This window comes from Delphinapterus leucas, chromosome 5, assembly GCF_059928025.1.
Source record: "Delphinapterus leucas isolate spDelLeu-1000000601 "Yukka" chromosome 5, BTC_Dleu_Yukka2, whole genome shotgun sequence".
In the NCBI taxonomy this organism is placed as follows: domain Eukaryota; kingdom Metazoa; phylum Chordata; class Mammalia; order Artiodactyla; family Monodontidae; genus Delphinapterus; species Delphinapterus leucas.
This window is the reverse complement of record NC_143133.1, coordinates 14,396,727-14,414,569: the sequence shown is the minus strand read 5'-3', so window position 1 is coordinate 14,414,569 and position 17,843 is coordinate 14,396,727. Positions and strand designations below refer to the sequence as shown.

The window sequence follows — 17,843 nt, the reverse complement described above, 5'->3', positions numbered from 1 at the left end:
TATGGATTTAGTATTTTCAATAATTTAAAATGTCTCTCTTTTAAAGTTTGAATACAGATTAATTTGTGGTGGGCAAACGATTTCAAATTTAAACAGAAGATTTTATAATATCATAATACTTCTTTCTTCCTATCTGCATGACTTTAATTTAATTTTGTATTCTCACTCTGTAAGTTTAATTTCAGTCTTGTCTTGTGTTTAAATAAAGATTTAATGGTTTCACCAAAGATGAAGCTTATCTTAAAGACTCCTAAAATTTACATGTGGTGTCTGTGTGCATATGCAACCACAGGAGATAAGAATATATAACGAAATATAAATATTTTAATTTATTGTAAAGGGAGATTAATGTTTGAAACATTGTTTGCAATTAGTTGTAATTATTCCAACTAATCACTATCCTACTCAGCACATGTATCATGACTAATTTTGACAGTCTCTAACTTATTTTCAAATGTGGTATTTTAAATACTAGGTAATGTGTTAAAATTCCAGGCATACTCCTCTCCTTATGTTTGAATAAACCTCCCACTGAAGCTGAAAGGAATCTTTTTATTTTTTCCTGAATTTGAAGTCTGAACTTGCCATGAAAAATATAACGGTTGGAAAATTTGGGGGGAATTGACATTTCTATTTCTTTTTATTTAACAGCAGGAAATCCTATATCATTATCCAGTATCTGATGCATCTCAGAAACTTAAAAGTGTGAGAGGGATATTTCTCACACTCTGTGACATGTTGGAAAATGTAACTGGGACGCAAGTTACTAGGTAATAATTGATTTTTATTTAGCTTTAATTCTCTTTCTCCCAAGTTCTTTACCTTAATTCTGACAAATAAAATACTAATACAGGTATCTATTATACAAATATATTTGTATCTATAATGTAAATATTTATATGGCAGATATGATATCTGCAGATATTTTGTTTCTCACCTAGGTTATTTCTACTAATCATCTATTTAAAATGTAAGTTCTGAGAACAGCTGTAGATCTGGATGTTCTGGACTTTAACAAACTTGGATTAATGACTCTACTTTAGAATTTCTTCATGAAGGCAGTCTCTCTTAAGCACAGCATTATGATGAGTTTGGGCTTTTTTATGACTTTATCTTGATTATTAACTTGCTTGACAATAGCTTTGTGGTTGATAAGGATGACTGAATACTGAATTTTTCAGATAGTTCAAAATATTTTGTTCTGTTCTTAGAACAATGATAGAAAACACACAATACACATACACTTTAGGAAGAGTATTCAGAAGGCAGTATCATCTGTGCAAGTTCCCTCAGTGATGGATAAGCAAACTGGTGTTAAATAACTTTGTGAAAGCCGATTATAGAGCCACACATCCCATTCCATGTTGATTTATCAAGTCTTGACTTTGAAATATTATAGTTAACTTATGGAAAAAGGGGGCTCAAAGTTTATTGAGTTTTGTTTTTGCTTTATTTCATAAAATAGATCTATAGATTATAAACCATCTTTCTTCCTTAATATTTCAACAATTTTAGACTTTACCAAAAAAGTTTATCTCAAACTTTAAGAGCTCCTTAATATTGATAGAATACCAAATTGGATTTTCTAGGCTTTAATTTTTCTTTTCCCATCTTCTGATTGAAATGACACCTCTAGGATTTTATTATTTTTTTTTTTGAAGTATATAGTTGGCTTACAATGTCGTGTCATTTTCAGGTGTACAGCACAGTGATTCAGTTATACACACACACATATATATATATTCTTTTTCAGATTCTTTTCCCTCTATAATAGGTAATTAAAAAATATTGAGTGTAGTTCCCTGTGCTATACAGTAGATCCTTGTCTAGGATTTTAATAGATGGGATCTTCAAGATAACGGGAAAATTTTCCTTGTTTTTCTAAATGAAAGTGATGTTTAACTCTGGGAGTTTTAGTATAGTGTATATAGAAAAGATTAGTTCATTTCAGAATACTAGTAACCGAGGCTCCATTTAGTCTATAAATTCACATTTATAAAAGCATGTGATAGGCCTTTAAAAAATTTTTTAAATTGCTTTATTGAGATATAGTTCATATATCATACAATTCACCCACTTAAAGTGTACAATTCAATGGTTTTTATATATTTGAAGATATGTGAAACCATCACCAGAGTCAGTTTTAGAACATTTTTTTAATCTCAAAGAGGAACCCTGTATCTTTTAGCTATCAATGCACCTACCCCACCCCAAGTCCTAAGCAACCCCTAATCTACTTTCTGTCTCTATAGATTTCCCTATTCTGGACATTTCCTAAGAATGGAATTGAAATATGTCATTATTTGTGACTAGCTTCTTTCACTTAGCATAATGTTTCTAAGGTGCAGGACTCATTTTTAATCTTATTAGTAAGAAAATGTGTTTAAGTTTCCCCATGTGGATTTTATTTTATTTTTCTCCAAAGTATAGATATTTTACTTCACATTTAGACCTTGTTAGCTAAAATATGGGTTAGACATGTGGAAACCAGTAAATATAGAGAGAAAAACATTTTTGTGAAAGAATATGAAAATAATTATTATTTCAGGGATTCCTTAGCAACATATCTTTTGTTGCATACACTGTTTTGAAGCTATAGTGAAATGAATTATGACTATAAAGGAGTCTAATATTTGTCTAAAAGTATATGCATTTTTAAAACTTTATTAAGGCAGAAGTAATATCCCTTTTAAAAAAATGTATTTAGCAATTCATATTTAAAATCCCACACACTTATCTACTGTAGTATAGAGGGTACACTATATCCTAGGACTCAATAGATAAAGACTGATGGGTGTATTTTAATTTCAAAGAAAACACTAAATATATATATATTTTTTAATTTTTTAAAATTATGTTTAATTTTAAAGTAGTTTTAAAAAGAAGTATCTGATCAGTTAAGAAAACATGGAAAATATAAAAACAAATGGAAAAAATTAAAATTACCCCAAAGTCTACCACTCAAAGATAACCACCACAGATTCCATGAGGCAAAGAACTTGGCTGATCTTGTTCATTTCTGTAACTCCAGGGCCCAGGCATGTAGTAAGTGCTCAGTAAATATTGCTAAATTAAATGATAACCTTTCACTTAATTTTTTCCATCTATTTTATACAAATGGAATCATACTCTACCTACTGTATTGTAACTTTTTTTGTGTGGCAGTATATCATTTAACATTTTCCCAAATCAATAAATGTTATTTTACATTATATTTTTATTTTATCTTCTTCCCACCACCTACCCACACTATAAGAAGGAATCATGTTTTCTGTATTTCCATAGTTTATTGTTGTATCTCTCTTTTAGAAAACATTTAATTTGTTTTCCAACTTCATTGAAATATAATTGAAATACAGTAAATTGCACACATGTAAAATGTATAATTTGATCATTTTTGACATTGGTATAGACCCTGAAACTATCACCATCATATAGCCATCATTCCAAACATTTCCTTGAGAATATGTTTTAATCTGACTTATATTTTGGTTACTTGTTTACGTATCTGTGTCCCATACTGAATGATCATCTTTTGAGCTGGGACCACATCTTTGTTTCTTTGTAATCTCTTTTAGTAAATCATGTTCATAAATAGACAATCAGAAAAGATTTGTTAAATTAACACACTGGGATGGAAGCTTTCTTTTGAAAAAGAAATTGCATATAGTCAGTTAATGTTAGCAAAAGAATTTCAACATATTTTTGCCGTAATGGGTCTACTTTTGTTTGACCTAGAGTTTTTTGTGAGTTTTTATATTTCAGAATATGTTTTTGTTGTACAATTCCTTGCGTTTTCTGTGTGGCAGGTATATGCCAAGAAATTTGCTGATTAAGCGTGCAGTTTTTAAATCATACCATATGTAATCTTTTATGAATGACTGTTTATAATTTTATGACATTTAAAGCTGTTCTAATTTCATTTTGACTCTATTTCTTCTTAGCTCATCCCTTCTTTTAAATGGGAAACAAATTCATGTAGCTTATTGGAAAGAATCTGACAAGCTGTTGTTAATTGGCCTGCCTGCTGAGGAGTAAGTTGAGATTTTGGTTTACTTTAAAATCATTTCTAAAACACTGCTAACAAAGTCTGTTTCATTAAAATGATGACATTTTTGTCAAAGGTAAATTCAAGAAGTTTTACAGTTAAAAGGTTTGCTGCACTAGTATAATGGCTACCTGTGTTCATTTGGTATGAATAGTACAGAAAGGTACCCGGAAGGCCCAGCTAGACCAATTAGTAAGGGTGGAGGCCGCCAATACACTTTCCTCTGAGATATGGCCAGTACAGAGGTGGCTGAGAGATGAGCTTGTCCTCTGCTCAAACTTTTGACAGTATCGTGGTTTGGATTTTGCATGTTTACAGTTTTTTACTGTTGGTGATTTTAGAGAATTAAGGGTCAGCAGAAAGGTGTTTTGCCTCGACATTGAGCACCTTTGACCAAATAATGAATATTTATCTTTAAAGTGACTTCTCTAATGGTATGTCTTATATTATCATGGTCTCCTTCTTAACTTTTTTGCAAGTATTTTGAAAAATGTCTTATTTTAATAGTTGGAGGTAAGAGCAGGGCTGACCATTTATACATTTGGTAGAAGTGAGTTACTAAATCCAGCCCACACTCAAGGGGAAGAGTATCAAACAATTGTGGACTTGTTTTAACACCACAAAGAGGAATTCCAAAGGAGGCTGCAGTGAAAAATATCAAAATTATTATGTTTTAAAGTGGTCTTTAATTTTGGACAGAAAGAGATATGATCTATCATAAATGTGGGATTCAAAACTTTTAACATGAGGGGATAGTGGTGCCATTATATATGTTAAATGATGGCTCTCTTTTACCAGCTAATGTGCATTTTTCTATCTAAAAACCCTGCTCGGAGACTGCCCTATGCCAATGGGTTGGATCGTGAAAAACTGAGTTGTTTTGAAAGAACAGGAATCAGAGAACATCCAGAATAAGATACCTTAGGGTGTGGTGGCAGGGTGAAACATCTGCCTTTGGACTTTCATAGTAGCCCAAAACGCAAAAGACAAGACACAGATAATACGGTGGTGAGACAAGGTAGTGTGGGCAGTTAGACAGCAGAGAGGAAGGCCCAGCTAAGGAACTGAGCAGAGGCTGCTTCCCCACTTTCTGATGCCACCAGCCAGATTAGTTAGGCAGACAGAGACAGTTTCCAGGAGATGTTTTACCCTGAAGCCAAAAAATGACTGTCACTGCTGAGCCCTGGATCCAGGTTGTGCTGGTTAGGGGATGCTCTAGCCAATTTCTAACCTTTGTTTCCCGGGGTGGGAGTGGGGAGGCAGGGTCTTCCCTAAATACTTATGTCATCCCTATCCTAGAGAACTTGGCTTGTTAAGTTGGAATGAATTCCAAGGTCCTCCTCCTTCTCTATCCTGGGCTTCAGGTCAGAAGTAGCCCTAGCCACCTCTTTACCCAGTTCTCTTACTGCTCATAGCCACCACCCCGTACCAAACTCTTTTCCTTATTGCATGAAAGGTAGTTATTATTATTCTCCTTTGTTTAGACTGGGAAACAGAGTATTGAGAGGTCATGCACAGGCACCTCCTCAGTGTCAATTTATATGTTCTCTGTATCTCCAGCATTGTACAGATGGTTTGCAATTGAACTCTGGCAGCCCTGGGATTGTTTTTCCCTTGTCTGTCTTAATGCCACAGTCTGTCCTTTTCTTTCTTCACCACTGTGCCTTTTACAAGCAGGATGAGAAAAGTGTTGCCCCACCCAGGATACGGTGGAGCAGATACTCCAGGAACATGTGTTTTCACGGGGGGAGATCATCTTCCTGTGACAGCTGCAGTCAATAGCGGGGACCTAACCAGGAAGACAGTGTGAGGTAGTGGAGAGAGTAACCTTGGAGCTAAGGAAATGAATGCCCACCAGCAGGTTCTATTCCCTGGGTGTGCCTGTAGAAGTTGCTTAACTTCTTAAACCTCAGTTATACCCACTGGTATAATGGGAATAAAAGACCTGCTTTGTAAAATTCTTACAAGGCTTCAATGAGAAAATGTTAAGTTCATTTCTTTCCTTTCTCCTACTTTCTTTCCTTCCTCTTTCATTTAGGGGTGTCTTTTTGTCACAAGAATTAGAGGTTAAGTGGAGATCTGGGTATTACTGGAAAGTGTCAAGAATTTTAACATTTCTTTCTATAGGCCCAGATACTGAACCAGCTGCTTTATATGCATTAATTTTGTTTAATCCTCAGAATGAACCTGAGAAGGCTTAGTGATTATGATCCCATTTTACACATAAAGGAAATTGAACCCTAAGGGGGTTAACTAATCTCCATATAGATGGTGATATAAAAGTGCCTCCTTGACCCATGTTAGAACCCCAGATCTAGACATCAAACTCTTTAATTGCTAATGCAGGAAACAACCATTATACACAGCTATACTCACAGTTAACACACATGCTTTTCATATTCTTTACATATAAAATGTAAAGATGATGTGCTTCTTTTATATTATGAATCAATTGATTATGTTATAAATGAACAGATGTATTTTTGCTTCTTTCTAGAGTTCCTCTTCCTCAGCTAAGGAATATGATTGAAGATGTTGCCCAAACCTTAAAATTTATGTATGGTTCTTTAGATAGGTAAGTACTTCCTTGAATTGAACCTCAAGTTTTAAGTATATGATTCTAAATCACTTTTTGGCACTTAATAGTGTTCCTTGGTTGTCAAGTTAGTTGTTTGGGTTTTTTCTTCTTCTTATTTTCTCATCCTTCATGACTGGCGTTTATTTTACAGCTCCAGGCAGTTTTTCATTGGATCCATTGCTTTTTCTTTTTTGGTCTCATATGTTACTTTTGTGAAATAGTGATGTAACCACAATTATATTCTGATCTGATGTATTTTTGTAGGGGCAAATGTAAGAGCATTTCTTCAGAACAGATACAGAAAAGAGTAAGAAGTTTTCTGTGTTTTCCTCTGATTATAACATTGTCAAATTCACTATCCTAAAATGTGATACTTTTTCCTTAAAAAAATTTTTAGTAAAAAAAATGTATGTGCTATTAAAATAAATAAAAGACATGGTAGAGAAAGTAATTGTCTATTTAGTTTCATGTATATTCTTCCATATATTTTCTATATAATATGAATATACATACTCTCTTTTTTTACACATGTGGGCTCATATTATGCATATTTTTCTGCTTGCTTTGTTTTTATAAACTTTTTTAATATAAATTTATTTATTTTATTTTTATTTTTGGCTGCCTTGGGTCTTCGTTGCTGCACGTGGGCTTTCCCTAGTTGCGGCGAGCGGGGACTCCTGTTCGTTGTGGTGTGCAAGCTTCTCACTGTGGTGGCTTCTGTTTGTTGCAGATCATGGGCTCTAGGCGCACCGGCTTCAGTAGCTGTGGCTCGCGGGCTCAGTAGTTGTGGCTTGCGGGCTCTAGAGCGCAGGCTCAGTAGTTGTGGTTCATGGGCTTAGTTGCTCCACAGTATATGAGATCTTCCCGGACCAGGGCTCGAACCCGTGTCCCCTGCATTGGCAGGTGGATTCTTAACCACTGCACCACTAGGGAAGCCCTGCTTCTTACTTTTTTAACCTTGCAGTATGTGATGTATCTTTCTTGATCTGAAAGAGGAAATTTGGGGTAACCGTTTAGTATTTGAACATGTAAAATTATGGATGGAAAATCGATGTTTGTAAGTCCCAGTACTTCAGAGGGCTAAAATGATGCCTTTGCTTTCAAAGCTTTAAGAGTATATCAATATAAAGATTCAAAGAAAGTTTATACGTTTTTCCAAACCATAGTAGTATCCCATCTCTGTTTATCTAGAGTGGATCTTTATTGTCACTGTTCTCAAAGCCGCCTAAAGGAATTTTTTATGATGATGCCATCTGGGAAAAGTGTCTAATTTGCAGTATTTTCCTCCAGGAAAATACAGGCACCTCCCTCTCAAACCCAATTACTTATTAGCATTTTCCAAATGTGTGAACTACAAAAGACTGGGCAGCCATATACAGTGCTTTACCTTTTACTAATAAGAAAAATTGTAACCAATGAAGAGTATAAACTCTTAAGGTGGTTATAAACTACCTCCTTAAATTTATAATAGATGAGCAAACCTTACTATGTTTTGCCCTAATTGAAGCTTTCTATTTTCATAAAACTAGAGATAATCAAAGATGAAATTCCTGTAATGAATTCTGTATATGAAGATAAAGCAATTGGAGTTGTTCTGCAAATTCCAATGGAGTAGGTTGGGGGCAGAGGGACTCTTAATTTCTCTGAATTTCATTTTGAAATTTATCCATTGATTTGGAAGTATCTCCAAGTTGACAGCAAATTTAAGTAGTTTCTTCTTGCCTAGGTGGGAATTTGAAAGGCAAACTAAGAAAATAAATGTAAAGATCCACTGAGTTCTTAACACTAAGAAGCAGTATGGATCCAAGATATTGTTAATAGTCATTTTACAATTTTTTTTTAATTATAAGGTTTTTTTCTGATTATGAAAGATATTAAAGGCCATTGTGGAAAAATTATGAAAAGACTAAAATGTTCAAAAACTTATCTTTTTCAAGTTGTGAGCTGGTTAGTTCCCTGTGAGCCACAGAAAACTGATTATACATTAATAAAGTTTAGTGTTGTGATCAAATTAAAGATATAAGTATCCTTCATCATTCCCAGCCAATCCACCAGCAAATCCTAACCAGTCTGTCTCCAAAACACATCTCAAATCCATCCATTTCTCCCCATCCTCACTATTACCCTGTCTACTGCCATCTCTCACTACTACAGTAACTTCCTGATCTCCTTGCCTCCATTCTTGCCTCTTTAATTTCCAAAGTTACAGTGATCTTTCTACATTATTATCTGGCTCCCACATACCTTTCTGATTTCAGATCTCAATCCACGCCGCCCCTCTGTATTGTTCTGCAGGCACCCTGGCCAAACTTGTTCCCACCCTGGGCTTTTGCACTCTTCCCTCTCATTAGACCTTCTTGACATCGGGATCTCAGCTTAAATGCCCCGTTCTCAAGAGACCCTTCCCTAACCATTTGATCCAAAATAGCCAACCAGTCACCTCACCCATTCAGATAGTCCTGTTCTCTGCTTAGGCCTTTGTACAAGTTCATGTTTTTACTTTGTGTTCATTTGTTGTCATTCTCCAGTAGATTGTGAGCTCCATGGGAGCAGAGACCTTGTCTTTTGTCTTGATATTTTTACTGCTGTACTTCCATCGATGAGAATAGTTCCTGAAACATAGTAGGCACTCAAGTAATTAGTTGAATGAATCGGTGAATATTATTCTGATATATTAATGGTATATATACCAGTTATTGTGTTATCCAGTACTTTATACCAGTGAATGGTTGTAGGTAATACTATATGCTACTTTTACATGGCTAAAACCAAGTTGTCTTTTTTTATTTTCAAGAGTTTTTTTTGTTTTTTTTTTTTTTGCGGTACGCGGGCCTCTCACTGTTGTGGCCTCTCCCGTTGCGGAGCACAGGCTCCGGATGCGCAGGCTCAGCGGCCATGGCTCATAGGCCCAGCCTCTCCGTGGCATGTGGGATCTTCCCAGACCGGGCACGAACCCGTGTCCCCTGCATCAGCAGGCGGACTCTCCACCACTGTGCCACCAGGGAAGCCCCTTTTCAAGAGTTTTTAAATAGTTATGCCTTCATTACTGAAGAGGGGAGGAAATAGGCTAATTATATATTTACTGTATACCAGTAAGTAATAATCATAATAAGTACTTACTATGTAGTGGTACTTTGCATGAGAGTTAGATTGTATTACCCCCATTTTTACAGAGTTGGGACCAAAGTTCAGAGAAAGGTTAAATGATTTCCCTGCGAGATCTACCTAGTAAAAGCAGTGATAAGATTCAAAGTCAGATCTGTTCTATTACAAAGCTCAAAATCTCTTTGTTATCCTGTGTTGCCGGAAAGCTACTGGGAGTTGTAAATGGTTGAGAGATAGAGGTAAAAGCGAGTTACATTTTTTGCAAAAAGGGAACTTCAGCCCATTCTGTTATAGATATACCACTTGTGTTAGCCCTTTGGTTTTCCCGTAGTACCATCTGCCCTATGTATTTGAGAATAGGCTTTAGGGTAAAAAATATTGACAGGGTGAATTTCTTAACACACTCCATCAGTAACATAGCAGTAATTCTTTTTAAGGGAGGAGAAGTAAGGAAGAGAACCTATGTACTTAGGAAAGATCCAGTCCCCTTAGGAGCGTACAAGCAATGACTACCATTTCTGTGTGTTGTTCTAACTTTACAGCTCTTGTTTTTTCAGTGCCTTTTGCCAGGTTGAGAATGTTCCTCGTTTGGATCATTTTTTCAGCTTGTTCTTTCAAAGAGCACTTCAGCCTGCTAAACTACATTCCAGTGCCAGTCCCAGTACACAACAATATGATGCTTCCAGTGCAGTACTTTTAGACAGTCTCCCTGGAGTTCGGTGGCTCACACTTCCACAGGATATTAAGGTAATCTTAGGTGTCATAAATAAGAATCAGAGCCAGTTGCCTTATATTCTTTTTTTTTTTTTTGCGGTACGCGGGCCTCTCACTGCTGTGGCCTCTCCCGTTGCGGAGCACAGGCTCCGGACGTGCAGGCTCAGCGGCCATGGCTCACGGACCCAGCTGCTCCGCGCCATGTGGGATCCTCCCGGACCGGGGCACGAACCCGTGTCCCCTGCATTGGCAGGTGGACTCTCAACCACTGCGCCACCAGGGAAGGCCGCCTTATATTCTTTATCTTCTCTCTCTCTTTTTTTTCTTAGGCTTTTTGTTATTTTCAGGGTTATGGGTAAGAGTTAAAGGGGCAATTGGTTGATAAGGTAGGAGGTTCAGTGCAGTGAACTTTTTCTTTCTAAATAGAAATTAGCTCTCTCATTTTACTTTAACATTTAAGCTTTGTTCAAACTTGGAATACTTTTCAGAAATCGTAATTATATGGTGTGTCTTACTTTTGAATTTTGTGATTTAGATTTTATAATGCAGGGTCATCGAGTTAGGTAGATGAAATGACTGGCTAACAAATTAATAATAGCAAAATCTTTGTTTACATGAACATTTGTAATTAGCTTTTGCCCTGTGCCAGAGATAGATCACTAAAGGTACGATTCATGGTGGTTGAACATTATCAATGTGACTTCAGTCATTTCTGTACATCCAAAATAACTTTACTGTTGAATGACTGAAAAGCTCATTTCAGACATTTTCATCAACAATAATGTATTTAGCCACAGCATTTGTAATAGTATTAATGAGGCACTATGCCATAGCAGTTCCCTGCCCGTGAAGTAACCCAGGTTATGTTGTAGTAATATCCCAATTCAAGATTCTGCTCTTCATGGAATTCTACAATATATGATCAAACAAATGCCTTTTGAAGTTTAATAATAATTTAAACAGATATATCAGTCCCTTTGCTCAGTTTCCTCATCTGTAAAATGGGAACAATAATACTACCTACTTCATAAAGAAGTTATGAGTTATCACACATAAAATGCTTAGAATCGGGGCTTCCCTGGTGGCACAGTGGTTGAGAGTCCGCCTGCCGATGCAGGGGACACGGGTTTGTGCCCCGGTCCGGGAAGATCCCACATGCCGCGGAGCGGCTGGGTCCGTGAGCCGAGGCCGCTGAGCCTGCGCGTCCGCAATGGGAGAGGCCACAACAGTGAGAGGCCCGCGTAACGCAAAAAAAAAAAAAATGCTTAGAATCATGCCTGGCACTTTGTAGTTTAATTATAGCTGTGAGAGTATTATTATATAATGATTCTTTGGAGGGAGTTGAGGGGTTAAAGCATACTTAAAGGAAACTTTACCTTCTTATATTCTTTTTTTGTCCTTGCCTTTGTCAACTGCCCCCTGCTGCATTTTGTATCTCAGGCCAATGATTATCATTTTCCTAAATCATATAAAAACTAAAAAGTATGAGATAAAACTAAAAGTATGAGATATATAATTCTACTCCCATCAGTGTTTTCATAAGAAATCATAAGTGTTCAAAATAGACAGAATTTAACTAGATAACCTTACATTTAAGATAGAAAGACACTGTTTCCACAGTCTGTCTCATGCCCATTCTGGGGTCTTTTTCTTCTGAAAGACACAAGGCCGCTTTTTGTGAGTCAGAGTTGCCATCTCATGAGGCCTGTCGGTCTGATCTTGCCCAAGTTCTTTCTCCTGTCTCAGAATCTCTTCACTAAAGAAATCTCTTCCCTCAAAATATATAGTCTCTTCTGTGAGATTAGAGGTACTTAATGTTTTTAGGGGCAAAGTCTTTAGACTTTGGATATATTAAGATTAAATATTATTTTCCTTCTAAGAGTTCTTGTTTAAGACATTTAAAATATAGCCTATTTTGGTCTTATAAATTCCATATGAAGGCTACCTTCTGTATTCAGATTTCTTTTTTATTGGCGTTTTTTTCCCTTAATTTGACATATATTTGATTAAAAGGACTGTATGCTTTTATTTCAACCTAAAAGAATATCAATCTGAGAAATCACTGTGTGAATTCTACTATATATATTTTTTAATCTTTTGACTTAAACCATACCTGTTGCTTATCTCACCAAAGCTCTGGTTGTCTTTGTCCTTGTTGAGTTGGACACTACTGTATGCAGATCAGCCTTCATTGTGCCAGGTACTCAGATTTGTGCTGTGCTTTGGGAATCCAGAAAAGTCCTCTGGATGCTCACAGTTTAGTTGGGTAGGTGGAATTAATACACGGGAAAAAATGAGGATATAGCTTAGACATTTTCTATATTTTGTGTTCTGGTTAAGAGAATTAAGAACAATATTTTTGCAAAGAGATAGATATCTTCTGATAAAGTGATCTAAAAGTCTCTGATGAATGTAAAGTTTAAAATACATAATAACCCTTAAAGTTTTTGTTTTTGTTTTACCAGCAAACTCAAAGAACTCATACACTTTCCTTTTGCCTTTGAGATTTCTTACTGTGTGAAAAATAGTAGGGTTTATTGACTATATATATTCTAATGGAAAATATTAAGGAATTTTATGCCTTGAGAAATCTAGTTAAAAACATATGTGTGTGTAAGGTAATTTGTGCCTGGTAAATTTTAGGTGGAAATAGTTGTTTTTAACTTGGAAAAAAATGTACTTGTTCTGAGTTTAGTATATGATGAAGTCACACTTCTGTTTTCTTTCCCAGAGAACTTCCTTATTTTGTTTGTTTGTCAGGTTTTTAAAAAAATAATTTTTCCTAAGATACACTGGAATAATAAAGAGAAAAGATATTTTACTTTTTCTCTTAAGGAATATGAAGAAGCAATTATAGTAACCTTGTATATTAGCCTGTAGAGTTCAGTAGCAGGAATAGCAACCTGTTAAACATTAATGTCTCTGAGATCGAAAATCACAAGTAGGTAATTTTCTTTTTGTCCTGTAGTCTTTCACAAGGGAAACTATAGCCACAAAAAGGAGAACATGAAGTATTTGCTAGATGCAGAAAAAAGTAGGTCACAAATGAGTAATAAGTCATACCATATGAAAAGCATTGAAAGGCATGACTAATGTTTCCACAGCTTTTGTCGTCTCAGTAAGACACATTTGTGAAACAGTCCTGCAGAAAGTGCCTTGGCCTTAAAAAACAAAACAAGGATTATTTTTCACAAATACCGTATATGCTACAAGCTTCAACTGTCAATAGTTTCCAATTTATATATATGCATTACAGATTAAACTGCAAATTAAATTTATTCTGTTTTTAAATTTTGAATGCTTCAGGGAGGGACAAATACATGAAAGAGTTCAGGCAAATTCCATAGAAACGAAAGCTAAATCCTAAGTAAGAGATTTTTCTAATAACTCTGTAGGGTGGTTAAACTGTGCCAGATTCCAGGGGAACACTTGCCTTCATGATTTAATCCGTGAATAAAGATGAACAGCCTTTTTATACAGAACATAGGAGGCAGACAGGGAAGAATGTTGGATTCTTGGATTTTCCAAGAATCCAACTGTTGAAAAATACATAGGAAATAGAAAAATTAAAACAATTCGTAATAGACTGGCTACATTCAGATTGATTGTTTTTCCTCTTAAGATTTTTAAAATGTTAAAAATTTTTCTAACAGAACTGTAAAGCAGCTTTTTAACATCATAAATTAGTTTGCATTGAGTACAGAGCGAAGCCCATTTTGCAATAATTGAGATTTAACTGAAAAATGCCTATAGGTTAAAATACATTAATTTTTTTTTTTTTGTAATCGCAAAGCTTAAAAGCAAGATGTTCCATTTGGGGACATTTCTTAAATAACACAAAGGAGAGAGATATATTTATTCAATTCTTCAAGTAATTATTAAGCAATTTTATATGGTCATTACTAAAAAGTAAGTAATATGAGTTAAATGTTTGTGTTACTCTTTTTCTTTTCTCACATAGGTGGAATTAGACACAGCATTGAGTGACTTGGAGGCTGCAGATTTTGCAGAACTGGTAAGAGAAGCAGTGGATTTTAGGAAAGGTTCATTGTTGATTTCTTGTTTTGTGAATCAATCATTATTCTAAGTATTTTCCAAGGGGGCATGTAATAATCTTGGAATACATAACATTAGGTTTCTATATTGAAATGTGCAAAATCTATTTTGCTTGCCTTAAGATTTTCTGTTCAGTTAAAAATATTTGTTACGTAATGTATACGTAATGATTAATTACATTACTACCGTTTGGAACCGGGCTTTGAGAGAAAGGATACACATGTAATATTGGCTGGCAGTATGGTTTTTAATCTTTTTAAAAAACTATTTATATATTTCCTAGCTCTGTCCACTAGAGCACCACTATCACCCAGGCCATGGTGTATAAATAATATTTCTTGCTAAAGGGAACCAAGACTCCTATGAGAAATGACTGATTCCAGACTTAGGGCTGACAGTGTACAAGATAAGCCTGGCAACATCTTGTTATATCAGACATCCAGGAAGCTTTCAAAAAGTACTAGGGTTAATTTAGGGTTCAAGTAATCAGGAGAGACCTTGAAGAGGCTCCCTCTTGAGCAGCTATAAGGACAATAACTGCATTGGATTGAAGCACATCAGATACATCTAAGTCCATGAGTTCATAATGGTACTAAAGAAAAAAAGAAAGTTCTTGGTCAGCTTTGGAGGATGCTAAGGGACTTATTCATTATTGTGAAAACTGGTAATTAAGGAGAAAGAATCAAACATTTATCTGTCTTTCCTATCTGAACCATACCTCAAGGTTACCAAATAGAGATGGGGGGGGAGTTTCTCTTTATGGAAGTGGTCTACCTAACATATCAAGAAAGAATGACAGAATTGGAATACCATCATTTTTCAATTCCCCTCAGTAAGTTAAAGGATCTAAGCAATGATCATCAGTAGCTGTTATCACAAAAAGAAAGTCAGCCAGATAGTATGTGGTTCCTGATGGAAGCACACAAACCACCTATGAAATATACCTGATCACGCCTCCAGGTCTAACTACCAGTTTACAGGAAATACAGGGGCAGAGGGGCATGTTAAATGACCCCATTTGGGGGAGGGGGATTGCAGTCAGCAAAATTCAGACTAGACACAACAGGACGGTTTCTTCAACAAATAAATTTGTTGAAGAAGGTGAGGGGGTGGGCGTGGGGTTAGGAGAAGCTGAGAGAGACCTATCAGTCATAAGAGACTCAAGAAATATCAACCAATTTCAGTATATGGACCTTACTTGGATCCTGATTCAAGCAAGCAAAAATTTTTAAAACATCTATGAGACAATCAAGGAAATGAAAACACTGTTAAGTAGATATTAGGTGGGAATAATTCTCTAGATGTGGTAATGATATTATGGTTATGTATTTTTTTTTAAGTCCTTCTGTTTTAGAGATGCATTCTAAAGTATTTACAGATGAAATGATATAGCATCTGGGATTGATTTTGAAATAATTCACCAGGGAGAGGGAAGAAGGAGAGAGGGATAGAGATGAAACAAGATTAGCTATGTACTGGTCATTGTTTAAGCTGGGTGATGATGGGCACATAGGAACTAATTATACTATTCTTTTTTTGTATATGCTAAAATTTTCAGTAATAAAAGTCTTTAAAAAGTAAATGGGAAGTTAGGAAGTAGAAGCAGTGAGGCTGGATCATTCTTTAGCAGATTGCTGGTAAATGCAGGGAGAGAATATTAGCTTAAGGGGTGGCTTAGTCTTAGCTAAGATCCTGAGCAAATGGAAGGGTATTCTGTTTGTAAAAATAGTGGAAATTTAAGCAAGGTGAACTCTTCATAGGTCATAAATTTTTTCACTAATGGAAAAAAAATTAGCTAAATACTAATCATTAGGAGCAGTTTAGATCTAAAATATTCAAATATCTGGGTTTTTAGGAACCTATATCCAATAGATTTAATTAAAACTCTAATTCCTGCCTTTATGGAACATCATTTTAATGAGCAGTGGAACTAACTATGGCTAGAAAACGACCTATTGGGATTCCTTGCATACAACGTCGAGACACAGTACATAAAAGAAAAAAGTTGATAAATTGAGAATGTAAAATGATACATTTACTTTGGAAAACAGTTTGGCAGTTTCTTAATAACCTAAACATACACCTACCATATAATTCTGCCTTTCTATTCCTATCTAATTACCCAAGAGAAATGAAAGCTATGTCAGTACAAAGACCTGTAAACAAATGTTCATAACAGCTTCATTTTTAATAGCCAGAGACTATTCAAATAACTCAGGTGTCCATCAACAGGTGAATAGACAAAACAAATTGTGGTATATTCATGCAATGGAATAATATTCAGCAAGAAAATTGGCAGGGGGTATTGATGGAACTGTTCTATATCTTGATTTTGGTGGCACACAGATGTACACATTTGTCAGAACTTGCAGAATAATTCACAGTGAGTTTTACCTTAATTTAAAGAAAAAGAAGGATTATTCTAAACTTTTGTGAAATTAGATTTAAGATTTAATCTTATATTTTAATTCTGTGTTCTTTTCTTTAGTTGTTTTAAATTATTATTAAGGTATAATTTGTATTCAGTACATTCTTCTGTGCCCGTTTATAGTCAGTCCCTCTCCCTACCCCCAGCCTCTAGCAACCACAGATCTGTTTTCTGTCCACATGGTTTTACCTTTTCTGGAATGTCATATAAGTTGAATCATATGGTAGATAATATTTTGGGTCTGACTTTTTTTTAAGTAGGAAGTTAAAATATGTATTTTTATACAAATATTACATGAGTGCATTTTTAGGGAAAAGTACAAACAACAAACATAAATCTAGCATTTTGCTTGGCCACTCATATATCAAAACCAGCCCGATTCTTAGAGTTAACCATTGTTATCAGTTGATACATATTCTTGGTAACCTTGTATTTATGATCATACACTGAAGTAATTTTGTCTGATAATGTTCAGTATAGATGATGCTTTCACACTGCTAGTAGGCATATAAACTGATGCAACCTTTCAGGAAGGCAATCGGGCAAAATACGTTAAAAATATATATCCTCTGATCTCGGAATTCAACCTCCAGGACCTTATCAACTAAGGAAGATATCAGGGATATACACAAAATTTCTTTATAGGAATTATCTGCACAACACTATTTATACCCTGAAAAATTACTGGAAACAAATTACAATACCACATTATGGAATCTGTTAAATAATACATCCATTAAAATCATGTTTAGAAAACTGTCTATTGACATGAAAAAATGTTCAAGATCATTTTCTAAGGAAAAAGCAGGGTCCAAAACTATACACATAAAACAGCTTGCCCACACGCATTGGGATGGCTACCATTAAAAACAAGCAAACGAACACCCCAGAAACACCAAGTGTTGGCGAGGATG

The 17,843-nt window shown here is 35.3% G+C and overlaps 1 protein-coding gene across 1 annotated transcript in view; it reads left to right on the top strand.

Moving 5' to 3' along the window:
* INTU (inturned planar cell polarity protein) overlaps positions 1–17,843 on the top strand; it is a 75,318-nt gene that overhangs the window by 37,825 nt on the left and 19,650 nt on the right. Inside the window, exons 5-9 of the mRNA XM_022556937.3 lie at positions 652–770; positions 3,945–4,034; positions 6,546–6,623; positions 10,289–10,478; positions 14,407–14,460. Of these exons, the coding sequence (XP_022412645.1) occupies positions 652–770; positions 3,945–4,034; positions 6,546–6,623; positions 10,289–10,478; positions 14,407–14,460 (531 nt within the window). The remainder of the gene's footprint in view (positions 1–651; positions 771–3,944; positions 4,035–6,545; positions 6,624–10,288; positions 10,479–14,406; positions 14,461–17,843) is intronic.